Source organism: Haliaeetus albicilla, chromosome 2 (genome assembly GCF_947461875.1).
Source record: "Haliaeetus albicilla chromosome 2, bHalAlb1.1, whole genome shotgun sequence".
Taxonomy (NCBI): Eukaryota; Metazoa; Chordata; class Aves; order Accipitriformes; family Accipitridae; genus Haliaeetus; species Haliaeetus albicilla.
The window spans coordinates 23,536,717-23,561,820 of NC_091484.1; the positions used below are offsets into that span (position 1 = coordinate 23,536,717).

The 25,104-nt window shown below is 39.9% G+C and overlaps 1 protein-coding gene across 6 annotated transcripts in view; it reads left to right on the forward strand.

Moving 5' to 3' along the window:
- Window positions 1-242: 242 nt before the first annotated feature.
- Window positions 243-25,104, forward strand: part of UBP1 (upstream binding protein 1) — a 40,145-nt gene continuing 15,283 nt past the window's right edge. Inside the window, exons 1-9 of one of the 6 annotated variants that reach the window (XM_069810423.1) lie at window positions 244-484; window positions 515-958; window positions 10,806-10,957; window positions 17,007-17,083; window positions 18,226-18,331; window positions 18,959-19,065; window positions 20,794-20,946; window positions 21,100-21,210; window positions 21,767-21,874. In XM_069810423.1, the coding sequence (XP_069666524.1) occupies window positions 846-958; window positions 10,806-10,957; window positions 17,007-17,083; window positions 18,226-18,331; window positions 18,959-19,065; window positions 20,794-20,946; window positions 21,100-21,210; window positions 21,767-21,874 (927 nt within the window). In that variant the 5' untranslated portion in view covers window positions 244-484; window positions 515-845. Of the gene's footprint in view, window positions 959-10,805; window positions 10,958-17,006; window positions 17,084-18,225; window positions 18,332-18,958; window positions 19,066-20,793; window positions 20,947-21,099; window positions 21,211-21,766; window positions 21,875-25,104 lie in introns of all 6 variants that reach the window. The other 5 variants (XM_069810430.1, XM_069810416.1, XM_069810449.1 and 2 more) reach the window with 5 other exon arrangements.

Genomic DNA, 25,104 nt, shown 5'->3' on the forward strand with positions numbered 1-25,104 from the left:
GAGGGCGCTTCCAGCATGCCGCGCGCGCGCAGGAGCGGGGAGGGGGGGGGAGGAAGGGCGCTGCAGCCGTGCACGACGGGCCCTGGGGCGGGGCTTCGGAGTTGACGTCGCCTCGCGTGAGGAAGTACCCGCTCATTGGCTGGGCTTTCCCCTCACCCCCCTCGCCGCCCTCTCCTGATTGGGTCCTTCGGCGGAGACCAGCCAATCGGCGGCCCCGAGCTCGGGAAGGCCCCGCCCCGGTAGGCACTCGGGGCTGGAAGTCGTCGCCATGTTGGCGTGAGCGGCGGCGCTGGGCGCGAGTGGAGGCACGCCGGGGCGGCAGCGGTGGTTCCTCCCCGGCGGGGCCGTAGTGGCGGCGGGTGCCCGCGCTGCTGCTGCCGCCGCCGCAGCAGCCGCCTCACCCCTGTGAATGATGCGGCGGGAGGCGCCGCTGGGCTGGGTCGGAGCTCGGGCGGCGGTAGAAGCGGCGGTGGCCCTGGGCAGGGTCCGGTCGGAGGCGGAGGAGGAGGAGGAGGCGGCGGCGGCGGCGGCGGCGGTGGCGACCGCCCGGTCCCCAGCCCGCCGCGGCGGCCGGGCGAGCGCAGGATGCTGAGAGCCACCCCGCGCCCTGGTCACGCCGCGGGGACAGGGCCCCCCCGGGGCTGAACGCGGACTTACCCCCCCCCCCCCCCCGCCCCTTCCCCGGTCTGTACGCGCTTCTCCTTCCTCCCCCTCCTCCGCCAGCCCATCGCTTTCCCGGCGCCGCCCGCCGAGACGTTGCCTTCCCGCCGGAGGAGCGGCGGCGGCGGCTCCGGGGCTGAGCGGCTCCTCCCCGTCCGGTTCCTCCCGCGGGAGCGCGGCGGAAAATGGCGTGGGTGCTGAAGATGGATGAAGTGATCGAGTCCGGGCTGGTGCACGACTTCGACGCCAGCCTCTCCGGCATCGGGCAGGAGCTGGGAGCCGGTGCCTACAGCATGAGGTAACTTGTGGCCCGCGGTGGGTGCCGCCTCCCGACCGGCCTCCTCGGAGAGCGCGGGAAGGAGCTGGGGCTTCTCCCCTCCCCCCCCCCCCCCCAGTCTTTTCTTCCGTCATGTTTTTGTATCCCAGAGTGTCTTCCCCGAGAGCGGGCCCGGTCTCTCCTCATAGCTGCTGCTGCTGCAGCCGCCTCTTCCGTGGTACCGGCTGCCGTGTTGCTCGGCATGGCGGTGAAGGGGCTGCCCCAGGAGGTCTCCCGCCCTGCCCTCCCCTCCCCTTCTGCTGGCAGATGGCCTGCCTGAAAGGGCGGGCTGCTGCTTAGGCTGGGATGCTTTTGCCCCGTAGGTGTAATCTTTACCGTAAAAATGACGTTTCTCCGTCCCTTGGCAATGTAACTGGACTCTGTATATCAGAAGGTTATCATCTTGTACTTGGGGAATATAATTCTGGTTCATAATAAACAATAGCTGTTTTTTCTGATGGTTAAAAAAATGTTTTTTTCTCAAGTGGGTAAACGTTGTGGTAATTCATAGGGTAGTAGCATGGTTGTACTTTAATCGGTTTATTTATTCTTTCATGTTTCTGTGTAGTATGTGTCTTTGGTGATGTCTCCTTTTTTTTTTTTTTTTTTTTCCTTGTCATGTAGATCTTTCTGTTCTTAATCAACTTGGTAGTTTCTTTACCTTTTGATTCTTCTCCAGGTTTTACAGGGAAAGTGTTTAAATAGCATTTGGGTGTGCTTTTTCAAAGCTAAGATAAAACTGTACTTGTTTGGAAGAAGTACGTTTTATCTTGGTTATGAGCAGAACATGTAGACTTCTGAGTGACTTACTGGCGTGAAAAAGGGAAACTGCTTTGGAGACGCTGGCAGACGTTTGAGTCTAAGGTTTTCAGCAGTATTAGTATTTTGAGAGCCTGGAGAGGTAAAACACTGGTATTTGGTAGTTTTGATGGCCTAACCTGTATGGAAGATGCATTCTCTCTCAGGGCTACCTGAAACTTGGAGACCGCCACAGGTTTTGGCTATTGTATGTATTTTAAGGCAGTACTTCTCAGGTGAAGCATTGGAACTGCAGTGTCTTTGTTCGAAGTTAGAAATAAGGGCTTCAGCTGAATAGAAATGAGGACCTTTTTGTTAGTATTTGGAATTGTAAGCTCAGCAGGTTTATGGTGGGATATGTATGTGATGGGGTTCTTCTTTTGGAGGGGGGTTGATTTTTTTTGTTTTTTTTCTAATTAAAACTAACTTTGAGAACTTGCCAGTTCCGAGAACAAGATGATTCATCTCTATTCCTGAGAATACTCTTGATTTTATATTCAGTTCATCTGCATCTTATTCCACTTCTGTCCCGTTTCTGCCTTTGCCAAATGAACATTCGCCCCACGAAGTGGCGTGCCAGTTTTTGTGGGCAGCTGTACGGCAGTTGCCTGGATGGCTTCTCAGCATTCGGTTTCTGGTTATCTTTTTCCTCGTGCAAACACCAATGGATAATGCATGCGCTCCTGTTCAAGAAGCGTTCTTCCTTCTCTGTCACGATCCAGTTCTTTCTGGGATTTCTTACGAGTAGAAGTCTTGAGTTTTGACTGGGATGACTCTATAAAGATTTCCCTTTCTTTTTGTAGACTTCATTCATTCTCCCAGTAATGTACACTGTTTAGTTTCTTGAAACTTTAAGAGTTTTAATCTTTATTGTTGTTGTGTAGATTGTTTCTTCTGCTCATATCATTCTTTTATGGTGGGCAGCAATCCTAAGTGTTTTTTCAGTTACATATACCTGCCTATGAGGATGTTTTGAATTACCACAAAAAAAGCTGTAGCAGTTAAAAACAGCTATTAAAATTAATATACACAAGCGAAGTTATACGTTAGTCTTACGTTTTGTTGCACACTTTATGTTTGTGACGAGATACAAGTATTTTTGGAACACACGCTGATATTATTTGTAACTTTAATCTCTGAACACATAGTTAAAGGGACCACCTAATTGCAATTGGTGTTTGCTGGATTCAGAGTGATTTCAGCAAGTATGTTAGTTATCTTATGTATTGCTTAGATCTTTACTTTAGGGAAGTCATGGCCTGTTAAATGATGTGAGAGGGGAAAACGAAGAGAAGTGGTATAGCATAAAGAGTGAACATATTACTGTCACTGTTCTTTGTGCTAGTAGAAGCTAATTACCTGTCACTTCCTTACAAAAAAAGGTGATAGAAGAAAAAGAAATGTTGTCTAGAGGAGAATGCTGGGAGAGCTCCCCAAGCTATATGCCCCTGAATTTTGTTAGGAAGACCTGCACATAACCCTTTTGCCCGTTAGGGTTGTATATAATATAGTTGATACTTCCTCAAGTTGATTATCAGTCTGAAGTAGAATATATGGTATTACCCCTGCGTTTTTTCTTGCGAAGAAAACTGCTCATGTCCATTGACCACTAACTGTAGTTTTTTCAAAAGGAAGCTAACCGTCTAAAATTTCTCTGCAGATTCACATGGTTTTAAATAGTTCTCAAAATTTCCTTAAAATCTTGAAACCCAGTGTTTCTGATTGTTGTTCTAACGTCTTCTCATGCAATAGGAAACTGCCTATAAACACAAGATTCAATTCAATTGATAATCATTATTGTCAGGAATTGTGTAATTTTGGGGACCACTGATCATTGCTATGAACTGTTAAAAATGGAGGCTGTTTCGTTGATAAGTTTCAGGAGCTGCCTGCTGTTTCTCTAGCAGAATTCCATTTTTCCTGTAATGAATTATTTGATTAATGATTTGATTTAAATTAAGTTAAATGAACATTAATATAAGGACAAGTATCTTAATGACTGAATTTTTATGTGTAATTTGAAAGCTTAGTGTATGAATTTATTTAAATGCTTGCAATTCCAATGGTATTTGTAGTGCTAAAATTGAAGCCTGTCATTGGGAAATTTGACGATTATTTCCAGAGTAGCTATTGTGATACATATTTCCAGATTAAAACTTGAAGTTTATGAAGTGAAATTGAAAAAGATGAATCTTGGCTCTGAAACGGGAAAGTCTATGCAAAAGACTCTATGACAATAAATCCAGACTGTCCTCCATTTTTGGAGAATCAAGTCAGTTTGATTCTGCTGCATCTCCCAAACACCCGGAGTGTCTTCGGAGAATGGAGCTGGCTGCTACCTTGTTTGGCAAGAACAAAAACCTAGTGCAGTCAGTCCTGGTTTCTTACTGTGCTCTGGAGAGCCTTGAAGAATGAGGGAACTTTGTGTATCAACTCACCTCCAAAGTTTAGGCTAAAGTAACCACGAAGGTGGTCTGTTTGGACTTGGGTGACCATTGTCTTAAAACTTATAGCTTTGTTTTCAGGTGGAGAAGAGAGGGAGGGTGTTGTCTTCTAAAAACTTTCAGGTCCCTGACATCCTTTTTTTGGTCTCTGATGAACATGATTGGGTCATGACAGTTACTGTCTTAACTTTATAGTCGCTGTGCAAAAATAAAAAAACAGAGTTATCTCATTCAGGCCCTGTTTTCCTTGTGGCTGCTGTTACTTTGTGACAGACAAAATGACTGTTTATGCTTCCTCTAAGCCTCCCACTCTTTTGAGACTCTGCTACTGGTTACGTTGGGTTTTTTTAAGAGGAGTGCTTAAGGTATCCTGAAATCTTTTCTTTTTTCCTTTTCCTTCCCCCTTCCTCCATAGAATTTTCTGCAGAATACATTAAAAAGCTTCTGTTGCAGTGGTCTGTTTTTATGTATTGCACTGTAGAAAAAACCCCAACTTTCACTAACATCTAGATGCTGTAAAATAAAAATTTATGTACTGATTAGAATTGGAGCTTGATTCTTTGTGCAGGCACACAAATATGTAAAAACCTGTTAGGAAATAGACTTTTGAGGAAAAAAAATCCACAAACCTAAACTTCCTCGCTTTGTTGCCACAGATAAAACATGTTGAAAGATAAACTCCATGTTCTAGGTCACTAATATTGTTTTTAGGTTTCTTTTTTTCTTCTTCTTCCCAGTTGATGTGTGAATACCTTTCAAAAAGGCAAGGAGACCAGTTTAATTCTTAAGGAAAAGACTCTTCAGGCTGTATAATTACCTTCTCTGTTCCCATCACCTCTCATGGTGGATGGACGTGTGGGATTGAGAGCAGGGCAGCAAGTTTACTTTCATTTACGCTTTATGCATTACTCCCACTTAGGAACAATCTGTACTATAGCTGCTGCAAATTAGAGCAGCTGCCTGACTTCCATGTGTCGGAGGAGTGGATGGAGAATCGGGGATTTATAATTGTGAACAAATACTATTCTTAGAGCTTTTCCTTGGTACCTTCAAGAGCTTAGGAGGACACAGGTTTTCGTAGTGGGATTTTTGTTCTTTCTTTGATTGGTGGTTTTTTGCTCCCCAAGACTCCCCAGAAGTTGAGGCCTTTAACCAGCTGAGTTTCCATGTGATGGGTTGTAGGATTCACAGAACAGCATTGCATTTGTACCTGTTTACTCATTCATGTTTCACTTCTTGACAAGTGCTTCAGAGAAAGTTGTTTCCCAGCAACTACTTCCAGGGGTCTCATCTCACATCAAACTTGCTTTTGTGGACACAGGGAAAGTGTTAGGAAGTATCAGCTCTTCTGTTCCCTTACATTTTCCTATGGCTTGTTCAGACCTCTTAACAGTGCAGAGCTTCACTTTGAGATCATAACTCTAATTTAAATACTGCTGGAGAAACATTTTTCTCAAGGTATTTGCCCTTGTAAAGCATGCTTTAAAGTTTCAAAAGATCTGCATGTTCTTGGATGCTTTAGTATTCACACCCAAAAGTACACAAACCAGAAGACAGATAAGGCAGATGATTGATGGAAAGTTGCTTTGAATTTTGATGACATACTAGTTCCTATTCTTCTAAGGACAGGAGGTTCTTTATTTATTTTGTGACCCTATTATTATTAGGCAGTTTCATTCTGTTTGGTGTTTTTTGGTTTTTTTTTTTTAATGCTTCAGAAAAAATGTTGAAAAAAGGGTTTTGTATTTTGAGGGAAGATGATTTTGTGGCTGGCAAACACATTTCACAAGCATGGGAGAAGAATAACTTACATTTTCCATGGTCTTTTTGTACTATGCTCATGTAGGCTACATAACAGAATAGCTTATCGCACGTGATCCGTGCCACTGGATGCTTCGGTTCAAGTGTTAATGTGCACCTTGCTTCCTCTTCTAAGCCTTTCTACTTTTGTATGGTGAAGTTTCATTTATGCACTTCTTCTGTAGCATAGCTAGCTAAGATTGGGTGTTGGAGTTGTGTTTACTGCCTGCTTTTGGTGTGTAATGAAGACTGTTTCTGTTTGCTTTTCTGGGAAAATTTTCTTCTCCCTCTATGAAGAAAAAAAGAATGTTTTCAGCTGAATGCACTAGATAACAAATTGTGAGGGACTGAGATAAGACTTTTCTTATGGGAGCTAATAGTTTCAAAAATTTGGTCTTGGAGTTCCTTCCATATGGAGAGTAAACCTTCATAGGTCTGCTTTTTCAAATGATATCAAGAAGTCTAACAAAAGCTCCTGCTTCTTCAAAACAGTGCTATTCGTTTACACCTCAGCTTGCTTGTAATAGTCCAAAGTTCACTCAGATGAGTCAAGTGAAGTAAATGACTCTTTTACTTCCCAAGATCAGAAGTTATCAGTGACAGAAGAAGAACAGAATCAGTCTCTAAAGCTCTTTTCTGCTGTAGCCTGAAATCATTTCAACAGTAGCTGTTTTGGAAAACTTATTTTTCCTCCATCTGGGCAACTCTGCTAGTGGGTGCTTCAGTTTAGGTAAGAGGTTCTTTGCCATGTTAAATAACCTGAGCAAAGCTGGCAGTAAAAGTGCCTGTCACTAATCTGCCTTGGGCCAGCACAAATCAAATTTTACCAGGTAAGAAAATGACTAAAGGATGCTGAAGTATACATACATGGAGGCTGCCAATTATTTACTGGGGTGGCAGATAATTTGCACTGCCATGCCATTGGCTCGTTATAAATACAGAAATTGTATCTGGGATCTGAGGGGAAAAAAGCTGGAACTGAGAAGGCTGACCTGCTCTCCTGTTTTATTTTTGTTGGGTCTTATAATAGCATCAGTATAAAATTGGAGGTGGTAAAAAGACTGTCATTTAGGATCTCTGTAGTTTTTAGGAATTTGATCTACTTAAACTGCATATATTATATGCAGTTTATCGCTTACAAGATACTCTTCTTTGGTGTAAGAGGACTATTAAAAATACTGAATTTCTGTTTCCCATTGGTTTCCTTCTCTGAATTGTGAGTACACCTCACATCTTTTCTTCAGCTGTGCTGTGTAAGCAATGAATTTTATTTTGTAGAAAATGCTTGTCACTGTGAAATTTAGATGGTCCCTGTTTGAACTATTGTAAGGATAAACAATAGAGGATTTTGACCTCAGAGAACTGGGGGGAATGCTCTTCGTATTCTTAGGTTTCTCAAAGCTGCACGTTCCTAACAACTTCCTAGGAAAACGCAGACATTAGCAATTTCTTCCCTGATTCCTATATCCCTGTTACTGCCAGTCATGAGGAGGGAAATGGGCTTAACTCATTATGCCTGCCCTCGAGTTATATTTGGTAGGATGGGGGTTTCTCGACAGTAAAATTTTTGTCACCTGCCTTTACCATCCTCAGTTGTCGGTTCATAGCACAGCCCAACACACAGCTACACAAGAGATCCCAACCTAGCTGGGAAAAATATCACGTACAACAGGAAGGGGAGGGAGGGAGCAGCTTGCATGGCAGAATTTCTTTCTGCCAGTACTGCCCAGGAGACCTTTTGAGTTGCTGAACCGTAGGCTCATGGGTATCAAATAAAACTGGTCATCCTCTGTTGCTGTGTGACAGTGACTGAAGGATAGACGACTCACTTCACAGCAGCTTCCTTGCTGAAAGTCTGGAGAGATACGTCACTTTCTTTAAGAGGAAATAATAGTTGGTTCTAAATCAGTTAACATTTATTTATCGCTGACACTGTAAAAATCTTAATTTGAAATACTTTTTTCATACCTTATTGACTCTTTAATTGCCTGTAGCTTTTATCTGGTTTTAGGTGGGAACAAACGTATGTTTAAATGTGAAAACACTGGTACTTCATTCTTTATGAGTGAACAAATCAAAATGTTATTTAAATGGTATTTATTTAAAGATGGTCTAGGAAGTTTTAAATTGCATTGGCTTCTCTTTTCCTTTGGAATGTGGTAGTACCCAGAAGCCTGTTTCATAAGAACAATGTATGTTTTTTTCTGGGAAAATACATGAATATTCTTATATTTGCCTTGTGCCATTTGCTGGAGCATTTTTTTGGAATAGTGGCATTTAAGAATGTGCATTATGCTCTCTTTACAACTAAATTGTAGGGTTGAGGAGTTGGATGTCTCTTGGTTTTTGTGTGGTTTTTTTTTCTTCCGCAGTGGCAGGTAGTCATTACCACTTTGTAAGTATTAGCAAAAGCACGTTTAAAGCTGGCTAAATTTGTCTTCCATTTGTATTTGTTAGCTTTCAGTGCCTTGTCTGTTAGTGTAACTGGTTCATTAACCATGGCACACATTCTTGAGCCTGACCAGATGCATTTTTATCTTTAAATTGTGAGTGGAAAATGAAAGCTTGAAAGATATTTTTTGAAAATACACAGAAGACTTCTCTTTTTAATCTTGCGTGTTATGTGAAAGCAAGTGCTGCAGAACTTGGTTGAGAATTACAGGTTAGTTGTTTGGTGAGATACTTTGCATGCCTTCTTTGTTGCACTTTGACTCTTATGTGTGTATTTTAAACATTGTTATTGTTCCCGTGTTCTTTCCATTTTAAAGTTCCTTTTCATAAAAACGCTAACGAGTGTTTTATGTGCCAAAGTTCCTGGTGTAGAAGTCCTGTCTTGGGACGATGCTTCTCTCTGCTTGTCGCAGTGCTCCCTCTTGTGTTGGGCTGCCCTCCGCTCATGCTGCCCTTTTGACCGACAGCAAGGCATGAAGCATCTAGTTGTTTCTTCTGAGTCATCCTCAAGTAGCAGTCTACCAATCTATGAGATTTTCTCTCCTGCCTCTGGGTAGGATGGTCCTTTGGTCTATAGAAGTAAACTGTTTTAAGAATTTCTGCTTCTCTTAAGTGGGTATTTCACATTATCTTCCTGTGTAACTAGTAAAGGAATACAGCCTCCTCTGGGCTCCAGTTTGGGAAGCTGGCATCAGAATTAGCTATGGTATGGTTCAGCAGGTTTGCACTGCATTTTTGGACAGTATCCTGCCTTGTCCTGCTTTCACGCCTGTTTGTAGCACCTTCTGGGGTTTCTTCCTAGTAGAAAGGAACCTGTATGGGTGTCTTTTTTTTGGTCCTTTTTTAATTCTAGTTCTTATTTTTGAGAGAGACTGTACAGTCTATACAAGGTATAGACAAACTTCTTAGACTTTTTCACCATTCATAAGTATTTCTTCTTTCAGGTCAATATAGCTTCTTCCAGGTAGCTAGGGGAGTGGAATATGATGTGGCTGGCCTTTACCTTACTGTATGGGGCACATGCTCTGAAAGAAAAGTTGGGGTGCCCCAGCTGCACTCCTCACACCTTATACAGACCAAGTCTATACTATAACCTTCTGTGGCACAAACATATTGGCTGTATTTTCACTTTTTAAATTGGTTATGATACTGATACTTTTTGATTCTCCAGATAGGAGTTGGAATTCAAGAGGAATTGGAGTTCTCTTTAATTAAAGCAGGCTCTCACAGAAATGAGAGCAAAACCCAATTTTACTTCAAAAATTTTAGGATACAAAAGGTAAATAATAGTGCAATACAGATAAGACATTTATAATTCTTTTATAAAATACTTTAAATCTATGACTGTGATCAAGGCAAGAGAAAAACAAGATACATACAGATTAAAAACTGAATCAATAGGTGAGGTGGTGTGAGAAATCTTCAGTTTATAACCTAACTTTCAAGGAAAGTTTCATGGATCTGCAGATAATTTCATCATGAACGAAACCTGAGTGCAAGAAAAACACTATCTCTGAATAGAACTCGCTAATCTCTTTGAAGTTTTGTTTATGAAGGATTACTGTATACACGGAAAAAGAATCTCTTGCTTATACAGAATATTTAGTTCTGTAGAAAGCAGAAGATGTGTTTGCTCGTTGTGGTGAAGCTGGCTGTCTCACCGCTACCTGTGGACAGCATGGATTGCTCTTTACTCTTCAGAAACTTTGCAGTTGCAAAGTTTTTCTGGTGGTCTTAGGTCCACAAGCGAAGTGGATGTTGGCATATACTTTCTATAACTTATGTTTTGTGAATCTGCTGCTTAATCATTTTTGTGCTATTCAGTGTGTTAAAGCCTAATAAAAGTTAAGATTGAAAAATCTGCAACATCAACAGAATTAATAGGTTAGATATAATGATACTAAATGGGGAGAAAGATTTTTCACAGTGTAACTAACTTACTTTGGGGAATATATTATTTCAAAGAAGAAAGTAAATGCCTTGCTCTCAGCTGCATGTATATTAGGTAAGCTTACCTATGTTGACAGGTGAAAAGTTAAGAGTAAACTGACTTTTTTTGGTGGAGACAAGAACTGAAGATTAAATTTTCAGAGGATCAGCACAACTTTATTTATTGTCTGCTTAGGTCCCAGAGCATTCTTTATGTATCCTGGCCTAAAATTTTGGTGGAAAATGTTTTGGATACTGCTCACATTGGTTTCGCTCATAAACTGAGTGACACAATTCTGTATGTATTCCACAGTGGTTTTTTAAGTCACAAATAACTTTTTTTTTCCTGTAACTTCAGGCAAAACAGGGCTAACAGTCTCACAAAGTTATTTGTTTGTTTTTTTCAGTGATGTTTTGGCACTGCCTATTTTCAAACAGGAAGATTCCAGCCTTCCACAAGAAAATGAGACCAAACATCCACCCTTCCAGTATGTTATGTGTGCTGCAACATCTCCAGCAGTAAAATTATATGATGAAACTCTTACATACTTGAATCAAGGTTGGTATACATATGTTGCAGGCATAACTATAGTGAATGCAGCTTGTGGTGCAGGTCCAAAACTGGGATTGTATTTCATGATTTGATACGTGTGGGTACATCCAAAATAAATCCATGTTGAAAATGAGGTTGGATACCTTACTAGTAGTCTTGTTTTGTCCATCTCGCAGACTCATAGCTATAGTCTGTCATTACTTCTCCTTTAGGGTCTGTTGGTTTTGGATTTGGGGTCTTTTTTCTGCTCTGTGTTATCCCTCTCCATTCCCCACCTCCCCCAACAAAATCAAGCCGACAGAGCTTTTGGGAGACAAATTTCAGGTAGTAATAGCTTAAAATACAATACTAATTTTGCATTCCTGTTTAAACTTGATTGATAATAGCAAGTTAATTGGATGATATTTTCATAAGGTACACACAAACACCCCCAAAAAAGTCATAATAAATGTTAAAATGTCAATCCCTAAATAAAAAGTGTTGCACAGCAGAGGCCACTGTAATCACTCTCGAATTAGTTATACATATCTGCCCAGAACAGTATTATGTTTGAAACATAAACACAAGTGCAGCTACCTTTGTAGTTACCTTTGGAGTTTGTGTGTATTTCGCTATTGTCTGTCTACATTTATCAGAAATTAACTAGAGAAATACTTCACGTGAGTTTTGCTGCTTTTTCCTCATAGCGTGTCATTGATTTGCATGAAAATTCAGTTTTCCTTCTGCAGAGGACACTGACTGCTGGGTAAAATAATCTGAATGTAGTCATTGCCATGTGATTAAAACCTCCCTCACCTCTGGAAATGACATTGGTGTCCTAAGTTTAGTCAGCTAGTATTCTGAACTCAAATAAAACCATTTATCATTTGTTCGGACCATATCAATGCCTTTGTACGCTCCCACCCCTCCGTCCCCTGGCTCTAACAGTCTAGGATCACTGTTCCTAGATTTAGTTTTGCTTTTTCTTTTCCTTGTGGACTTAGACCCAAAATCTCTTGATAGACAGCACTGTACTTAGAAGACACAGTCCTGCAGCACAACTTGTATGAAAAATAAAAATAAAATTAAAAAATTACGTTTACCATTTCTTTTCTGTATCCTACCATGTTTTGGTACAGTTAATCTTCTTAGCTCATGTGCTTCTCCGAGCAGTGTACTACTTCAGTGTGCAGATAAGAGGACACAAGTTAAAATATGTATTGGTGAATTTTCCTGGGTCTTTGTGAGCTATTTAACTTATTCCTTTACTAGGTTCCCGAATTTGTATATTTAAATGTGCAGTTTCTTGATAGGATATCCTTTTTGCTCAGGTCAGAATGTTTCTAGTAGTGTGAACTTCTGGTGATGCATTTCATACCTGGAAGTGTTTAACTGTGTCCTGGGTTCTAAAATCTGTGCATTATCTTCAGCTTTCCATGTGAATGAAGTTGCTAAGTGCTTCATCTTGGAGTATCCAGTCTGTCTAAATACGCTTTAAACACTACTTGACTCTTATACTAATGAGAATAATGGAAGTTCTTTTAAGTGATTTCTAGTGTCTTACAAATGTGTGATCACATAGTTCAGCCATTTGCTTAGTCAGGTTTACTTTATTTTTTTACTGCTTTTTGTGCCCTGAGCGCTCTCTTCAGGAGAAAACAGTACAATTGCAGCAGTATGCTGGGCCAGCAGGGTGCTTTGCACTGTTTAAAAAAACTTTGAAGTTTTATAAACTTTAAACTCTGTAGAAATACACTTTGTTTTCTTCAATGCCAGGATCCTGCCTCCCTGACCAAACAAAAACCTTGAAGGTCAGCTCAGTGTGCTGGGGAACCAGCACAAGGCAGCAAGCTGAAGGAGGAAAGTGCTTGCTATCTCATCTCTGAGAAGAGCTTGCCATTGTCTGAAATGACTGTAAATGTTTCATCTGCCCTTGAAAATATCTTTTAATATAAAGATTTCTTTTTCAAAGAAGTTTTTTTCTTTTTCAGTGTCCTAGGTAACTTTTCCTGATGTTGAAAAATGAAGACATTGGTATAATACCATATGTCTAAATAAATATGGGGAAAAAAACCCAGTTGGCCAACTTCCCCTCTGTGCTAATACTTCAGACAGAAGGACAGTACATTTGTTGTCTAAGTTAAGACTTTTTCCTAAAAATTTCGCTATTAGCTGTTAGCGTGTGTATATATATGTATGCAGATAAGTAAAAAAAAAAAAATCTTGGGGTAGTTTTGCGAGATGACATCTTTCATACTGAATCCAGCTTAAAATAAGGATCAGTTTGCAACACTGAGTTGTACTAATATATATGTTTGTGTAATGAGTTGGATTAAGTCCTCTAGAAAAAGAGTAATTTTAATCATGGCCACATCAGTTACCTGGTTTCTCGTTTGGCCCCATTATCAGGCAGTGTCTTGCCTTAAATAATTTTCAAGAGGATTGTGAATAGGGAGTACCATAGAGAGCAAATACCCTCTTTAATTTCATCAGCAGTTGTCTTGGTTTGCTGGATTGGGAGTACCAGAAGCACAGGGAACATTTGCCCTGTCTGTTAAACTATGGTGACGTTTCCTAAGGCAATACTTAAGCAAGCCCTGACTTTACCCTCTGTCAGGAAGTATTTTAATTGGAATAGCGAAGAGCATCATTTGGAGTTCAGGGAGTGTCTGGATGATGCTCTTAGTGGTATGATTTAGTTATAGGTAGTCCTGTGAGGAGCAGAGAGTTGGACTTGATCCTTACGGGTCCCTTCCAACTTGAGGTATTCTGTGAGCTAGTGGAATATTTAAAGTGATTAGGTTTTCAGCTGAAGCTGATTCTAGAAGTTCAAATGTTGGAGTCATGATGGTTGGTTGTTCAGGGGTTTTCAGGGTTGTTATTAACTGTAAAATCTGTTAAATGGGTCTGTTGAGAATACATGTCAGAATTGTAGGACGATGTTTTGAGTTGGCTGCTGTTCAGCTAGACATATACCGAATAGCAGAAGTGGTATGGAAGAGAATTGCTTTTAAAGGGGAAGCATTCTCTAGGTTGGCTTATACAGTGCAGCTAGGCTTGTAGTTCTGTGAATGCAAAGAACTGCTTGGGAGAGATGGGATCCACTTTAGTAAGGGGGACAAAGGTACCTTTGCCAGCAGGATAGCTGACCTGGTAAGGATGGCTTTGAAGTAGGAACCACAAGTGAGGGAGAGAGTCACCAGCAGCACTGTGAGGGAGTGATGGACATGGTTGATGAGCAAAGGGCCTGGAATGATGTGCGTGAAAGGGAACACAAAATCAACAAAAGGAGGCTTAAACAGGGTCACCTCCAGCATTTGGATGTAAGCAAGTGTCTATAAAGCACCATTATGAGGAAACCCCAAAATCCTTCCTGGGAAATCAGGATGGTGGGGTGCCTCTCTGAAGTGCATGTACATTAATGCAAGCAGCATGGGAAGTAAACACAAGGAATTAAGATATCTGTGTGCAGTTGTAGGGCTATGATCTTGTTGGGATCATGGATACACGATGGAATGGCTTGCATAAGTGGAATATCGCAATGGAGGGATACAGGCTCTTTAGGAAAGGCAGGGCAAGAAGATAAGGAAGGAGGAGTTGCCCTTTATGTGGGAGAACAGCTGGAATGCCTGGAGCACTACCTAGGGATGGGTGATGAGCCAACTGAGAGCTTATGAGTAAGGATTAAAGAGCAGAACAGTATGGGTGACATTGTAGTGGGTGTCTGCTATAGGCTACCTGACCAGGAAGAACAAGTAGATGAGGCCTTCTACAAGTAGAAGTAGCCTCACATTCACAGGCTGTGGTCCTCATAGGAGGACTTGAGCCACCCTGGTGTCTGCTGGAGGGACAACACAGCAAGGCGTGAAGCAATCCAGGAGGTTCTTGGAGAGCATCAGTTGACAACTTCCTGACCCAAGTGATAGAGGAGGCAATGAGGAGAGGTGCTCTGCTATACCTCATACAACAAGGAAGGGCTCACTGGGGATGTGAATGTCGAAGGCAGGCTTGGCTGCCATGACCGTGAGATGGTGGAGTTCAGGATCCTGAGAGGAAGCAGCAAGGCAGAAAGCAAGAACACATCGCTGGACTTCAGGAGAGCAGACTCAGGCACTTTCATGATCTTCTTGATAGAGTCCCATGGGATAAGGCCCTGGAGGGAAGAGGGGCCCAAGAAAGCTGGTTAATATTCAAGGATCACCTCCTCCATCCTCAAGAGCATTGGATCCCAATGAGCAGGAAGTCAGGCAAAAATGGCAAGAGGCCTGCATGGATGAACAAGGAGCTCCTGGCACAACTCAAACACAAAAAGTAGGCATACAGAAGGTGGAAGCAGGGACAGGTAGCCTGGGTGGAATACAGAGTCACTGTCCAAGCATGCTGACGTGCAGTCAGGAAAGCGAAAGCCCAGCTGGAATTGAATCTGGTGAGGAACGTCAAAGACAACAAGATGGTCTTCTGTAAGTACGTAACTGGCAAAAGGAGGACTATGGAAAATGCAGGCCCTCTGCTGAACAGGGCAGGGGCCCTGGTGACCCAGGACATGGAAAAGGCTGAGGTACTGAATACCTTGTTCACCTCAGTCATTTCTAGCATCATTGGTCTTCAGGAATCCCAGCCCTAGAGATCAGGGGGAAAGTCTGGAGCAAGGAGTATGTACTCTTGGTGGAAGAGGAACAAGTCAGGGAATACTTAAGCAAACTGGACATACATAAATCCATGGGTCCTGATGGGATGCACCCATGAGTGCTGAGGGAGCTGGCAGATGTCATTGTGAGACCACTCTCAACAGTCTTTGAGTGATCATGGTGACTAGGAGAGGTGCCTGAGGACTGTAGGAAAGCAAACGTTGCTCTGATCTTCAAAAAGGAGGACCAAGGGAACTACAGGCTCCCTGGGAAGGTGGTGGAGTAACTAATCCTGGGAACCATTTCCAGGCACATGAAGGACAAGAAGGTCATCAGGACTAGTCAGCACAGATTCACCAAGGGGAAGTCATGCTTGACCAGCTTGATAAAATTCTATGATGAAATGGCTGGCTTGGTAGACAAGGGGAGCGCACTGGATATTGTTTACAAGTCATTGTCTTCATTAAGGCTTTTGCTATTTTCTCCCATAAGATCCTTATAGAGAAGCTAATGAAGCATGGGCTAGATGAGCATCCTTGGAGATACTGAGAAGCAGCCAGGCTTGGTCTTGGACAACTGGCTGTAGGTGGCCCTGCCTGAGCAGGCATCTTGGACAAGATGACCTCCCGAAGTCCCTTCCAAACTTGATCATTCTGTGATTTTTATGAAAGAGGTTACTGCAGTTTCAGTGTTAAGCAGCGGGCAGTTCCTAGCACCTTATGTCACCTTGCTCCTGTGGCTACTCTCCAGGAAAAAGCAGAGAAATTTTGTCCTATATTTTAATTGGGGAAATGTGATTTTGCAAATTAATATGTGCTGCTCACCTTGGAAGCAGAAAGTCCCTGCAGTTCAAATAAATTACTTCGAGCTTTGTCTCTTTTGAAGCATAACAGTTCATCAAATTCACTGGAAAGATAGGTTCACTCATCCTGTTTGAAATAACCAGTAACTGGCTCTTTTAAAGACTTATTTCTGAAATCATACAAAGCTTAAAAATCATACAAAGGCAACAGGTACACAGGCAAAATTAAACATGGGAGAGTAGTATGTATGTTGCATGAAGAGTAAAAACTGCCAGAGTTTGTTTTGGAAGACCAGTTTATGGTTCTCAGTATGGTGCCTTTCATCAGTTTTAAAAATAAAGGAATTCAGCTTTGAAAAGTTTTTCTTCAGAAAAAAAATAGAGAAACAAGTACTTACATTTCATGTTAAATGAAATACCTGAACTCTAAAAGTATCTGTAGTTTTAAAGGGACTGAAAAGTTTAATTTTGTTCCATTAATTCCCATGCTGTGAAGCGAACCTTGTTACAAAAAATCTCTTAAACAGAGGTTTCAGGTACCGGTATTCTTGTGTACTGTGGACCAAAAGCTAATTCAGGTGCATTAAACACAAAATAACTTTGTGCTCTGACTCTTCTACTGATGCAAATTTTTTTCTCTTTAAAGGTCAGTCCTATGAGATACGGATGCTAGATAATCGGAAAGCTGGAGACATACCGGAGATCAATGGAAAACTGGTGAAGGTGAATTGAAGTTCTCTAGATAGTGTTACTAACAAATCTCTGCTGCTTGCATATGAAAAGAGTAGTTCTTAACCTTTTATTGTATTCTGATTCACGGCGGGAGGTGGACCAGCTGATCTGACCAATAAAGAAAATAGGCACAGTGGAACCTAATGCATAGTTCTGTTATTTCAGGTTTACTACAGATTAAAAGAATATACATGTATGCATTTCCCCATTTATGAATGGGTTTGTTTCATGCAACTTTAGATAACTAAAGGTGAGCTAATCATGTATCCTCTGTGAGGTCTGCAGTCTGATCTGTTTTAAGATGAAGTGAATCTCCACTACGTAAGCCCATGTCTTTCTGCTGAGTAAAAGGAAGCTGTGGCAACTGATTCATATAATGAATAATAATACCTGATTTAATGTATGTGTTCAGTATTTTTCCCCCTCTGTATAACAAATTGTTTTATATGTGCATTCATGCAGCAGAATACGACTAAGCCCACAGTTGTACAAGAACTGGTAACAAAAATAGGTATTGCTGTATAATTGCTTCTAGCTGAATAAAGTTAATCATGTCATAGTATTTTAAATTCATATTTCAGCTAGGATAGTTGGAAAAGTTTGGAAGTTTTATATTACTTCTTACTATTAATTAAAATCATAGATTTGTTGTAAATAAGCTTATAAATACTAGGAAGGGAATTTTCTATTAATTTTATTTCTTAAAACTTTCTACAAAAATTCACAGAATTCCCCGTGAAAAAAATGGTCAAACTATATTCACTGTTTTTCAGAATAAGTGAAGTCTTTTGTGTTTGTTTTCTAAAATAAGTTGGTGTTGCCTGCACAGTGTTGATACTGTGCTGTCAGTGTTGCTCAGTTCACTGCATGTAATTCACGGTGACCTTTAGAATATGCAGTCAGATGTAATTCACCTTCTGCATTTTTACTACATTTTCAAATATCTCCTGCTGCTCAGTTTTATTTCTGTGTTCTGGAATATTTTGGGATACTGATGGTTGCCAAATTTTTTGCTGTAAATAGGTATTTATTGGCACTGTGGCTATTTTGGAAAGTTTTAGTGCTTTATCTTCAGGCTGTTTCTAAACGTATACTAACTTTGTGGCTCATCAGATGCTTTTTTTCTTTGTTAGAGTATTATAAGAGTTGTGTTCCATGACAGAAGGTTGCAATATACGGAGCACCAGCAGCTAGAAGGTTGGAAGTGGAACCGCCCTGGGGACAGACTTCTCGACTTAGGTATAATTGTTTCTATCAATTGCCACCGTATGAAATTCAATTTCCAAATTTAAATTCATTATGGTCACATTTATGCTAGGGCTGGTGAAAAAACACAGACCAGTTTTCTGTATGCTGCTTTGTCATAGTGTGTATTTTGAATGTAAGTGTTCTTACCACTTTCACGTGCCTTTAAAACCTTTAAGTGCTACAGAAGAAACATAGCAACTCTGCAATTTTATACATTTAGTAATCTTTCCAATATTGATTACTAAATCTTACAGTAATTAGGAGAACACATACAAAGGTAGCTTTGGTAGGTTGTGGAAATGGCACCAACATGGTTTCTGTATTTTGCATAACTTTTGTCATTTTTGGTGCATAAGCTGTGTATGGGGCAGGAGGGGAGGTAGGGGGGGAGGAGGGGAATCAAAACCCACTCCCAAACCCTGAGCACTTTGTATGTTGAGTCTACTAAGATTCTTCAGACAGTCGTAAGAAACTGTTTCTGAGCCTATGGTCAAGCCACCGAAGCCCACGTTTTTCCACCCTATCTGTGTTTGTTGATGGTAACCTTATATTAAAATTTATTTGTAGTGTTTTCTTGGAATATGATTATTTTGAAATATATACTACTTATTTTAATAGATATTCCAATGTCTGTTGGAGTCATTGATATCAAGACAAATCCAAGCCAGCTCAATGCAGTTGAATTTTTGTGGGATCCAACAAAATGTACATCTGCTTTTATTCAGGTTTGAAACTTTACTTGACTGAATGTCTGTGTTTGGTGCCTTTCAGGTCACAAACAGTAGTATAGTTGCACTATGAAGCTTCTCAGTTTATTATTTGTGGGAAAGCCATTAAACACCAGCTTTGTAAAAAACACAGGTTCATAGTTCTATAATGGTCCCTGGTTAGATTTTTCAACTTGATTTGGGTTTATAAAAGCATCTTTTAAAAACAATTTAAATAAAAGGCTTTCAAAAAGCTCTTTGAAGAAAGCTGTCATGGTTAAAATATTTAGTGATACGGACTATTAGAATTAATTGATATCCCTCTAAATAACTGTCACTACTTCTTTTTCTTTTTTTAGTTGAGGCCCACTCTTCTGGTGGTGAGCTTCAGCAGAGGCTTGGCTTGAGGATACAAAATGAAAAATTATGTGCTACAAAGAGGGTTTTAAATCAGACATTCAAAGGTGTTTCTTACTATGTCAGTAGGCTTCCTTGTAGTAGGATTTTTATTATTTATGTATTTGATACTCAGGGCAATTGAACATGCTTTCTCTGGAAATTATTTAGATAGAATGTTCGGTTTTGCATTGGAATTTTTAGCTTACTTTTGTCTCAGATCTGTTTTTATTATAAAATAAAAAGGTATAGGTATAAAGTTTGAGGTAGCAGCGTTTTTTACTGAGGCTGCCAAAATAGGTTAAATTCCATATTGTCAGTATATTAACTTTGATCTTGTACAATCAAAGGCACTTTTTCTAGTAAGAATTACATATTTACTAAAATGTAGTCTCCTTGAGGAAGAGTGAGATAAACTATTGAATATTTTTGTTTATGCACTTCCTTAGAAGAAGTGATAACAGACTGACTGAAAATGGAACTGATTCTTATTATGCAAGTGTAGTTCACTTATTCTAAAGGCTAGAGAACACAGCATAGTGGCACTGATTACACACTTAAAGCTTCAATTTCTAGTCTATGGTTCTCTGTTGTTGATGGCCATAGGAAATAAAAAGATAGTATTGTAGTCATTGAGAATGCAAGGTGTCCATGGTGCTCAGCTTGCTTAAAATTCCATGAGGAAGCAAAAAAAATTGGGAGCACTGTCCAGTGAAATTCATCATAACTCTTTCTGTTACGCTGATTTTCTCCTTAGATATCTTTCAGGGGTATTTCTAGCTTATAAACCCAGTCTTCATTCTGATGTAGCACTTGAGGCAATTACATGCTGATTAAAAAGTCTGCTGACTTTTATAGGAAGTTGGGCATATTTGAAAATACCCTGGTTTCACATGAGATTAAAAAACTCTTCCAGTCAGTGACCTTCTATAGCTTTGGTAATATTTGTTCCAAGTAACTCTGAAGTTTATTCTAGCTAGAATGCATTGGACAATATTATCTTGAAAAAGTTTTTGCTATATTCATGATAGATATAGTTGTCATCCACATACATTTTTTTAACATCCAGCAAGTTCTCATTTAATAAAAATCTATAATGACTTCTGCTTTTTGGAGAGTTTTGATGACACACTTGCTTGTTTCCCCTCTTCCCTGTCAGCTCAAGTGTAATGTTTCTGGCTTCATTTACATGTAGGCATGAAAAGGAATGAAATGTTAGTTTATGCAGATTGGTCCTCAGATAGGCTGGGTAGTTTGTTACTTACCCTTAGAAAATTTATATGATGTTGGTAACACATAATACAATTCATGTCTAGAATACTTGTGAGGGTCCTTTTTTTTTTTTTTCAGGTACATTGTATCAGCACTGAATTTACCCCTCGTAAACATGGAGGAGAGAAAGGAGTTCCTTTTAGGATTCAGGTTGACACTTTTAAACAGACTGAAAATGGAGAATATACAGATCATCTGCATTCAGCCAGTTGTCAAATCAAAGTTTTTAAGGTAACAGTAGAAAACAGAACCTTAATAAGTCTCTCAGAAGCTCTTATAAAGATGGGGGACATCTTTATATTACTGCTTGACTTCTCAGATCAGATTTCAATTATAAAACCATTTTCCACTTGCGTTCTTGTTCATGTAACTGTTCATTTTTAGCCAAAAGGAGCAGACAGGAAACAGAAAACAGACAGAGAAAAGATGGAAAAGCGAACTGCACATGAAAAAGAAAAATATCAGCCTTCATATGACACCACAGTTCTTACAGAGGTAACAAAATAGAATTGCATCTGCTGACTGAGGAGAAAATACATAGGTACAGCATCTTACTTAGCTGCAGTCTTGGAAGGGTTGGGGAAGAATTAGTTCTACGCAAAGATAAGCTTTTTATTTGACAAACCTGTCCAGTGAACAGCAACATTAAATTTTAAGATTTTGTTTAGTAAGCTTTCATTTAGATACTCCATAGATGCTTGTATTAAAGCACACTAAGATTGAACACTATTTGACTGACTGTACTGAACCCTAGAGCAAGTCTTTTCATACAGATCTAAAAACGTTGCAGCTGAACAGAAATAAAAAAAAAAAAAAAGAGGGGGGAACCTAGAATTTAATTATGTGCCAAATATGAGCTTCAAAGTCTATTTTTTGGAGATTACTGAATTTAAGGCCAGAGCCTCAGTAGGTTTTTGCGTTTCCTTTTTATTTAAACATCAGTGAGTTCTATGCAGTTTTCTAAAGATTTCAGAAGTTTTTACAAGGCTTTTAGATCTTTCCTCACTGTATAATGAAAAGAAATTGATCCAAATCTTTGGTGTTTGTCCAGATGAGGCTTGAGCCTATAATTGAAGATGCAGTTGAACATGAGCAGAAAAAGTCCAGCAAGCGGACTTTGCCAGCAGACTACGGTGATTCTCTGGCAAAGCGAGGCAGTGTAAGGGACTTCTGCTTACCTTTTCATTGTGCAAGATACCTTGTGCAGTGTTAGATATAGGAGAAACTTCCATTATATAAAGTAAAAATATTTTGATTGCTGTGTCTTAATTTTATTCACTTTTATGTATACCAATTACTCCATGTTTGTTTTCAGCAAAGGAATCCTTCCTAAATCTAACACTTAAACTGTTGCAGAGGGACTGTGTAACTTTTAAAAGTCAAGAGCTTTCCATTTATGCGACTTTAAATGAAGTAACCTTTGCCTTTCCTGTATGTGTGTAACTAGTGGAAGTAAGAACAGTGAAATTCAGTGTTTTGTTCCGTATTTGTACTTACATTCAATATAAGTTTCCATGTACATCAGTATTTTTAAAACGCCATGTAGTGTGGCAGATCATTGATCGTTAGGTACTGATTCTTCCTTTAGCCATCTACATATTGTACTCCAAGCAGGTTTCACGCAGTTCAGAAGAGTCAGCACATCTTCATTATACGTGTACACTAACCCCTGTATATGCCCCCAAAATGAATCTAACGTATATCCTGCGCACTCTTTCTGTCAAGGGTTAGCATTTTAGATTTCTTAAATGCTGTTTCTTAAGGTGAATATCATTGAGACATTACATTTTTCAGATGAGAAACAATCCTGCGTCTTCCATTTGGCAAGTTTAAATGTCAGTTAATGATGTGACTGTGGAAGACAATTATTTGACTGTTTTTTGAACAGGCATATTGTGCTGACAGCTCTTTCACAGCAGACATTGTCCCTCAGACATTATTTAGTTTGTATTTATGATCTGTGAAAGTGACATATAAGGTTTAGTTTATGAAGTACTTCAGCGTATGCCTCTTGTTTATAAACCGTGGAACTGGGCAGGGGGGAACAAGCAATATTAAGAAAGATGGGTTCTTCTGAGGATTTTTTTTACCCCCCAAAACTATTGTAAGCACTGAGCTGTCTAAATTTACCTACTATTATTCTTGGTTGTTGGGGTTTTTTTCTTTCTTTTGAGATGCACCTTTAGCAATTTTTGGCTATGCAGACATTCTTTAATTTGTTCCAAATGGCCCTGCTTGGGGATGGGAGGTACAAGAGAAAACAGGATTTTATCACTTTCCCTTATAAAGCACAACTGAAGCATCTTTTGAAGCTGGTCCTTGGAGGGATTTCTACTTTCTGCACCACCCCCACCCCCTCGTCCCCCCCACTCTCTTCTCTTTCTGTTGTTGTAAGCACTTCATTGAATGATTATTGCTTATAGGAAGAATAATAGAAAAAGGTATTTTTAAAATATATGACAAATCCCTTGCCCGGAGTAGGACAAACTGTAGCCAAATGATAACTGAAAGTTGTCTAACCTGTTCTTAACTTAACAATCTTTTGGAATACTAAGCTTCTATGAATGGCAGCGTTACCTTAATTGTAGTGAAGAAAAATTGAGGTAGGACAGGTAGTACTAGTGCCTTTCACAAAGGACATGAAGGAGAGTGTGTGTGTGTGTGTGTGTGTGTGTGTGTTTGTTCACTTCTTGCTTGGGGTGAAGGATGACCCACACACTATTTTGGAATAACAGCTATGTACAGCTTTCCACTTCTCTTAATTGTGCCGCTGACTACTCCTGTTTTGCATTTGCCTTTAACACAATTCTATCTTGAGATCATTTGGTCAGTTTGTTGAGACCATTTTGAGTTTTATTCCTGTAAGATGAAATGCTTTCAGCATTGCTAACTTGGTATCATCTGGAGATTTAACACATAACTTGTTCCATCATGACAATGATCTTTATAATTAGCAAATTATTAGAAATCACTAAGCCCATAAAAAATACCATGAAACACTATTTTTGCTGTATTCATAGTGAAACCTTGGTAGTCACTAAAGACTCATTAAGTACTGCTTTTAACTGTATAAGCTGAGTGTACAAATTGTTTGCTTGATCTAGAAAAGGGATGTCTGATCTACAGCTTGAAGGCCAACTCATCAGCCTTTTTCTCTTGTCACCAGACAGGCTTATTTTTGTGGGCCGTGTAAATATGGACTGGGGATGATGCATGTTTCTACTTAAAGCAATTCTGTCTTTGCAAATCTGTCCTCCCAAACATAGCCATCAGACAGATTGGCTGTTCATATGTGCAGATCAAATATACCATATATACAGTACAGCCATCACAGAAAGGCTTAGACACAAAAACTGAAGACCTACTTTTAAGTATGAGAATTGACACTGTTCTACATACTAGGTCTTTATATATGATGAATCTTGTACTTCACATGTCCTAGGAAATGTGGTTCCGTTACAGAAGGAAAACAGGATTGTTTGGAGTGTGTTTTTCTTGACAAAGTGGAGAGTGTTGGCTGTTACATAGCCAGTGCACCTTCCTAGATGCTGAGAAATAGGTTTTTGTTATCTTTTCTTGAATTCCAGAAATTTAGGTTGATCCAATCTATAGTTGTCTTCCTTTTTAAAGCTGGGTATTGTTATCTTCCTCCTACACCTAACCTATTATATAGGCTATCTTTTTTGTTCCTTGCTTTTTGCATCTCATTTTGTATGTTGGCTTTTTCATTTTTCCCCTCCAAGATTCTGCTGTTCTATTTGCTGGGTATTGCTAATTTTGTTTCTTCCCCCACCCCCCCACCCCATATGATTTCTTCCAGCTCAGCCACAAGCTGATTTGGACAGATTGGTTTCTTACTGTGCTTCCTTCAGGAAACATTGAATCTAATATCTTTTCTTTCCAATTTAATTCGTATGGGATTCTAACACAATACAAGGAGTTTGGTGAGCCTTCCTTTCTGAATGGTCATTCTTGCTCTGCTCTTCTCCTATCCTTTCTGAAGACACAGAGAATTTTTTTCTAATTACCATCACCCATCTTTTCCTTCTCATTCATTTTCATAAGAATACCATCTAGATACTTTTCCATTATTCATTTTTATTCATCTGATGTTTCAAAATTCAGTGCATTCACTGCAATTTCTGCAGTGTTTATCTCAGCATTTTCCAGACAGACAGATGCATAGTTAACTACTTGTTAAGACTTTCTCTGGTGCTATGGAGCATTGATTTTTTTTTTCTGTAGAGATAAAAGGCTACAAACTTAACACTGCCTTCTGGACATCAGTGGATGTTTATATACAGGTGACCTTCATCCAGGGGCCATTTTATGAAGGAGGTACTTTATTTTTTCCTCTCTTCCAAATATATTGAAACTAGGGCTTATCTA